Source organism: Sinocyclocheilus rhinocerous, unplaced genomic scaffold (genome assembly GCF_001515625.1).
Source record: "Sinocyclocheilus rhinocerous isolate Xijiao unplaced genomic scaffold, SAMN03320098_v1.1 scaffold1449, whole genome shotgun sequence".
Classification (NCBI taxonomy): Eukaryota; Metazoa; Chordata; class Actinopteri; order Cypriniformes; family Cyprinidae; genus Sinocyclocheilus; species Sinocyclocheilus rhinocerous.
Genome location: NW_015664992.1, coordinates 268208 through 275476, shown reverse-complemented (window position 1 = coordinate 275476; position 7269 = coordinate 268208). Strand labels below are relative to the sequence as shown.

The window sequence follows — 7269 nt, the reverse complement described above, 5'->3', positions numbered from 1 at the left end:
TATTATTATTATATTTAATTTAATTACAAAAGTTTTCCCACTCTTTGCTGTTCAAGGGTTCAGTAGTGTGCTGAGATTCCACAGAACAAAATTTGCACAGCCTCACCATAAGGGTTCTGCAAAGTTGTGAAGGATTTTAACATATCAAAATAACAGATAGCATTTGTTTCGTTTGTTTGCAGTAGTTTTCAAAAATGGCACTTTTTCTTGATTTCACAATACACGTAGGAGGCTGTGAGTGTGTAGTGTTTTTTCTCTCTGTACAGCTGTCCGTCTCAGTGGTAGGTAAAGTCTGCACGGGAGGGTGTTTGGCACTCTTTTCGTCCCTGTGAAGTTCTCAGTGCCCATGAAAAGATTCCAGTTTTTGTAATCCAGTTTTTGAATTCCATCATTTTCTTTCCTTCTGTCATTTTTATTTCATGTATACCATGTTGAAAAGAGCAGAAGAACTGGTCACCAACATATGTTCTACTTTAGATGCTGGTGTTCTGGTTTGTCCCGACCAGACGTCTAACCAGCAAGACCACTTTTCACCAAAAAATCCATGCTGGTCAGCTGTCACCTGTGAGTGTGACAGGTTCTGCGACTGTTCAAATGAATATTTAAAGGGACAGTCGACCCAAAATTATTTCATTATTTACTCACTATCATGTCATCCCAGATATATATGGCTTTCATTCTTTCTTCAGATGAACTCAATTGGAGATTTTTAGAAAAAATTGTAAGATATATTTGCAATTGTATGGCATATCCAAAATTGACGCTTCAAAAACCACACAAAGTGAACATGACAGTAATCCATACAATCCCAGCTGATGAATAAGTGAAGGAAGGAAGGCGTTCCGGTGGATGACGTAGGACGTATACACAGAGTGCGCGCCTCTGAGATATGCTAGTCTCGCGAGTTTGTTTATAGGAGCAAAGGAAGCAAAGTTTCCTTACTTTAGCAAAGTTTTTTCTTTACAAATCCTCGGTTTGTACTTCTAATTCATGACTGGCATTTTGTTTTGTTCTCTCTCCGCGTTCGTCACTAATCACGCAACACCGACGTCCTACATCATCCTCCGGAACAGCTTCCACGTACCACAGTTAGATGAAGTGAGAGAGAAGTGTTTATTATGTTTGAAATACGGATATTTTTCTTACAAAAACACATGGATTCACTACAGGATACCTTTATTCACCCCCCCGGAGCCTTGTGAGGCACGTTTTATTATGGATGCGTGCGCTTTATTTAATGTGTTTTGGACTGTTGAACAAAAACACCCGCCCACTGCAATGATAGAGCTTAGAAATGCCAGGACAATTTTTATATAACTCAGATTGGATTCGTCTGAAAGAAGAAAGTCATATACACCTAGGATGCTTCGAGGGTGAGTAAATAACAGGCTAATTTTCATTTTTGGGTGAACTAACCCTTTAATGCATTACCAACATGAAATAACAATGAGCAATACATGTGTTACAGTATTTATTAATGTTTTTTCAATGTTAAAAATGCATAGTTCATGCTAGCTCGATCCATTAACTACTATTACCAGAAGCAACTATTAGTTTTAATAATGTATACTGTTTTAGAAGTATTGAAACTATGATAACTAATGTAGTTAACAAATGGAACCTTACTGTAAACTGTTACCTGTATGTTTATATGTGTGGTTAGTAAATGAGACCCAATGTGACTGATGACCTTCTTTATAATAACTTGTGCAGTGCGTTAGTATAAAACAGTAAAACATTTTTAAACAGTTCAGAAACCATTGAGAATTATAAAGCACATCTGCATTCTTTTGAGCTGTTGGTCTGTGTCTGTGCTGCAGGTCTGTCCATAGACTACGACACGGAGCACCTGTACTGGATCAGCTCAGGAAACAGCACAATTAACCGCTGTAAGCTGGACGGATCAGGACTGGAGGTGTTAGACGCGGTCAAAGGCAAACTGAACAAAGCCTCTGCGCTGGCTATAATGGGTAAATACAGCACTGATTGTTTAATTGGCTGTCTTTTTGAAGTACTAATGTTTTGACTGCTGTTGTGTAGGGGATAAGCTGTGGTGGGCGGATCAGGGCACGGATGAGATCGGCACCTGTGATAAGAGTGATGGAGGAGACTGGAAGGTCTTGAGAAACAGCACGTCTCCCATGATGCACATGAAGATCTACAATGAGACCATGCAGACAGGTTAAAGAATCAACTGCATGCAGTGTCTAAGGAATTATTCAGTTGACAGACAAAAAAAATCTGTGCTGAGTGCAAATTGCAATTTTCAGGCTAGCTCCTTGTGCCTACATCGAGCCTCATTAGCATTGAAAAAAGGATTGTTTGGGCTGAAAATAATGACCTTGACTTAATTTAAAGTGATAGTTCACCCAAAAATGAAATTTGCTGAACATGTACGCACTTTCAAGCCATCCAAGATGTAGATGAATTTGTTTCTTCATCAGAACAGATTTCAAGAAAATTATCATTACATCTCTTACTCACCAGAGAATGCTCTGCAGTGAATGGGTGCCGTCAGAATGAGAGTCCAAACAGCTGATAAAAACATCACAATAATCCACAAGTAAACCACACGACTCCAATCCATCAGTTAACATCTTGTGAAACAAAAAAGCTGCATGTTTGTATGAAACAAATGCATCATTAAAGTGTTTTAACTTTGGCTAAAATACGAGTCCATAATATTAACGCTTCCTCCAGTGAAAAACTTCATCCCTTGTTGTCTTCTCACATCAAAATCCACCCACAAATTTGTTTAGATCTGTTTTGAACAGATTTGGTTTGTAAACAGTGCTTCATCTGTGCAGATGTCTCTCCTGATTCAGACCAGATGAATTTTTCACTGGAGAAAGCAATATTATGGATTATGGACTCAAACAATGTCTTACAAATTTTATAATGATGGATTTATTTTTTAAAAACACGCAGCGTTCCCCTTCACCAGATGTTAACTGATGGACTGGAGTGGTGTGGATCACTTGTGGATTATTGTGATGTTTTTATCAGCTGTTTGGACTCTCATTCTGACGGCACCCATTCACTGCAGAGCATCCATTGCTGAGACAGTGATGGAATGATACATTTCTCTCTTCATCTTGGATGGCCTGAGGCTTAGTACTTTTTCAGCATGTTTTCATTAACTACTCCTTAATTTAAATGTTTATGTCACATTACTTTACAGAGTTAGTGCAGATGACCTCTGGTTAAACTGAATTGTGGGTGGTTTGTTAGACAGTTTGTACTGAAATCCATCCCCTAGCTAAACGTGAGTTTGCTGGCCTTGACTCTGTGTGTTGTATCATCAGGTTCAAACATGTGCAGTAACAACAATGGTGACTGCTCTCAGCTGTGTCTGCCCACGTCTCCCACCAGCCGCTCCTGCATGTGCACCGCGGGATACAGCCTGAGGACCGGACAGCAGTCCTGTGAGGGTACGAACACACACACACACACACACACACACCTGACATTCAGACTCTCAATTATGTGTCACTTCCTTTTGGAAAAATGACATGGAGGTACAATAGACCACAGTGTTTGCATTTCCTTCAGAGAACAGCTGGAAACACCATACCAAACTTACAGAGGAGCAGAAAACAGCTCAATAATATTAGAAGTCAGTTCAACACTGTAGGTTTAACTAGATTTTCTGCAAATCTCAATTTATTAAGACGTATATAATGTTATAAAAGATTTTCATTTCAAATAAATGCTGTTCTTTTGAACTTTTCTTTTGAAAAGTATCACGGTTTACATAATATATGCAGCAGCATCTGTTTTCAGTATTGATAAATCAGCATATTAGAATGATTTCTGAAGGATCATGTGACACTGAAGACTGGAGTAATGATGCTGAAAATTCAGCTTTGATCACAGGGATGAATTACATTTTAAAATACATTACAATTGAAAAAAGGTATTATAATATTGACATTATTACTGTTTTTACTGCAGCTTTGGTGAGCAGACCTTTAAAACTTTGAACGGCAATGTATATTAAGATTAGTTTTGGAGGGAAATGAATGAATGAATTAAGGCCTGTATTTGAAGAAACCGCCTGAAGCGTGGTGATTGTTGTGTTGATTTCAGGTGTGGGCTCTTTCCTGCTGTACTCTGTTCATGAGGGCATTAGAGGAATCCCACTAGACCCCGCTGACAAATCCGATGCCCTTGTACCGGTTTCAGGAACATCACTCGCCGTCGGGATTGATTTTCATGCCGGTGAGTCTCAACACTAATGATTCATAATCCCCATGTTTTCAGATGTACAATAGTGGACCATACATCAATGTAGAGCTTATTTATTCAGCTTTCAGATGATTTATAAATCTCAATTTCGACAATTTGACCCTTATGACTGGTTTTGTGGTCCAGGGTCACATATGATCAGGTGTTAAATTGGGCTGGAAAAAATATATATATATATTTTGTTTTGTCTGTCAGTAAATTATATGAATATGTTCCAGTCTGTTTTTTTGCTGTTGCAGTATATATTTTGGCTTCAAAAAGCACCCTGTCTCTTATATACATTGTGATGTAATTTACCTCATTTGTATCCTTGTATATTGTTTATAATTCATTCTCTTGCCTGTAGTTTTGCCTTTTAATGAATTTTATTATTATGTACTTTAATAATTACTTGAAGCATTTATTTTTTATTTTTTTGGTTTGTTTGTGAATTTCTTGACTACATTCTGTTGCTTTAATTTTTTTTTTTTTTTTTTTTGAGTGAGTTCAGTAGCATATATTGTGGCATTTTAGGATATTCAAATAGTATCAAGAATTGTAAAAAATATACTGGTTCCTGAAATCTACGGGGATTCTGATATTGGGAAAACTGTAGTGGCCTCAAAGGATGCTATGCAGCCAGATGATCTCATGCCATATCTGTTATTATATTGTGTCATTTAGCATTGCTGGAATAACATCCAGCAACTATCTAACAGCCATGAGTTATTTTTAGGTTCTGGTGTCAATATACAATGTATCCAGAACTGTAAAATTCATATTTTCCCCAGTAACTGTCTTTAATTTTTTTAATAATTCATACGTGTGTTCATTCTGTTGTCATGTAGATAATGACACCATCTATTGGGTTGACATGGGTTTGAGCACCATCAGCAGAGCTAAGAGAGATCAGACGTGGAGAGAGGACATCATCACTAACGGCATCGGTCGTGTGGAGGGCATCGCTGTCGACTGGATCGCCGGTGAGTCTCAAGCACAGACACTTTCAGGTGCGTTTAGAGCTTTATTACAACACTGATGAGCAAAACCTTGCCTTGTTCCTCTGTGTGCTGTAGGAAACATCTACTGGACGGACCAGGGCTTTGATGTGATTGAGGTTGCCAGATTGAATGGCTCGTTTCGATATGTGGTCATCTCCCGAGGACTGGACAAACCTCGGGCCATTGCTGTACATCCTGAGAAAGGGTGAGATCCGAGTAACTTCCTGTCTTTTATTGTGCGTTTCTGCAGCATGAATGAAGCGGCGATCTCCTCATGGCTGGTTGTGTGTGCAGGTATCTGTTCTGGACGGAGTGGGGACAGTATCCACGCATAGAAAGATCTCGTCTGGATGGATCTAACAGAGCCGTGCTGGTGAACGTCAGTATTAGCTGGCCCAACGGCATCTCCATTGACTATCAGGTGCGTAGGGCACATTTATGTCAACCCTGTGTCAGTTTAATACTTTTAAACTCTAGTAAGCACTAGGGGTGTAATCATTCACTCGTTTACTGATGCATTGACAAATCATCAAAATTGAATTGAACTGAATATCATTATGAATTGGACCTAATCAAACGTTCTGAATTTGCATTCCTAAACCAAATAGAAAATGAATCATGTTCGATTATTCATTTATTCATTTATTTATACAGTTTTTCTCACTTTGTCCACCTTTTCCATCTGCCGCAGTGGTAAATACAAACCAGTTACATGTGAAACTCGTTCAAGAAATCACCACCAGGTGCCGCGAAGGGACAGTTGGCACCAGTGCTCAATAAAGCTGAAATTGTGACATTTTCACATGTAAATTAAGATGAAAAATAATGAACGTAGATAATAATGTTTGACAAGGCAAACTCTGATGTTGGCTTGAAAAAAGCCTGTTCAGAAAGTTAGAAGTAGATTTAATGTAGATTTTAGTAATGTCTGTAGATTTTAGGTTTGAAGCAGTTTTAAAAGCTTGAAGTTTGAAGGTTTTAAGACCATATGAGACAGCAAGATAGATAGATAGATAGATAGATAGTTGGTTATTGATAGTTTTAGCATGTTTCTTGCATGATTTAGCACATTGCTAGCATGTGTTAGCATGTTGCTAGCAAGTTTCTATCATGAATTAACACAATGCTAACATGTTTTAGCATGATTTAGCATATTGCTAACATGTTTTCTACTGCTTACTAGAGTTTGGAGAAAAATTTGCATATTACATGAAGATGTGTACTAGAAACTTCAAGCAAATTTCTCTTATTAACTGACGACTCAATATAGATGCATACTAAACAAAAACACAGACTAAATTTGTGGTCATGGTCTGTGTGTCCTGTAGGAGGGTTGGCTGTACTGGTGTGACGCGCGCACGGATAAGATTGAGCGCATTAACCTGGAGAGGGGCGAGAACAGAGAGGTGGTGCTTTCCAGCAACAACATGGACATGTTCTCCGTATCTGTGTTTGAGAGCTACATATACTGGAGCGACCGGTCAGTGCAAGCTTGTACACGTGAAACTATTCGTTCCTCATCACCAACATGATGTTTAATCTACAGCATTGTTTAATACAACTTTATTTCATTTGCTATCCCTATTTAAAAGCATTTGAACTTTGTTCAACCAGATGATGTTAAAGCAGAAGTGTCAAATTTCTATATGTTAAAAGTATTACATAGAACTATACATATGTAAATTGGACATCCCAATTATAATTGTATTTATTAAAAATAAAAAAAAAAATAAAAAAAAACATGTTATTTCTTTAGGACTCATGCGAATGGTTCAATAAAGCGTGGCAGTAAAGATAATGCAACTGATTCAGTAAGTCTGAGGACAGGCATCGGCGTCCAACTCAAAGACATCAAGGTCTTCAACAGAGCGCGACAACAAGGTGAGTCTTAAATTAGTTTGTTCTTGCAAGAATGTGCTAAAAAAAACAACCTCTAATACAACATAAATTATGCAGAGACATGTCTATATTTACCTTTTTTTTTTTTTTACAGGTTTTATATATATATATATATATATGTGTGTGTGTGTGTGTGTATGTG

The 7269-nt window shown here is 37.9% G+C and overlaps 1 protein-coding gene across 1 annotated transcript in view; it reads left to right on the top strand.

The window, feature by feature from the left end:
* lrp1aa (low density lipoprotein receptor-related protein 1Aa) overlaps positions 1-7269 on the top strand; it is a 200204-nt gene that overhangs the window by 112837 nt on the left and 80098 nt on the right. Inside the window, exons 29-37 of the mRNA XM_016541471.1 lie at positions 1821-1970; positions 2041-2181; positions 3306-3431; positions 4090-4221; positions 5076-5210; positions 5304-5433; positions 5523-5649; positions 6557-6708; positions 6985-7109. Coding sequence (XP_016396957.1) covers positions 1821-1970; positions 2041-2181; positions 3306-3431; positions 4090-4221; positions 5076-5210; positions 5304-5433; positions 5523-5649; positions 6557-6708; positions 6985-7109 — 1218 coding nt within the window. The remainder of the gene's footprint in view (positions 1-1820; positions 1971-2040; positions 2182-3305; positions 3432-4089; positions 4222-5075; positions 5211-5303; positions 5434-5522; positions 5650-6556; positions 6709-6984; positions 7110-7269) is intronic.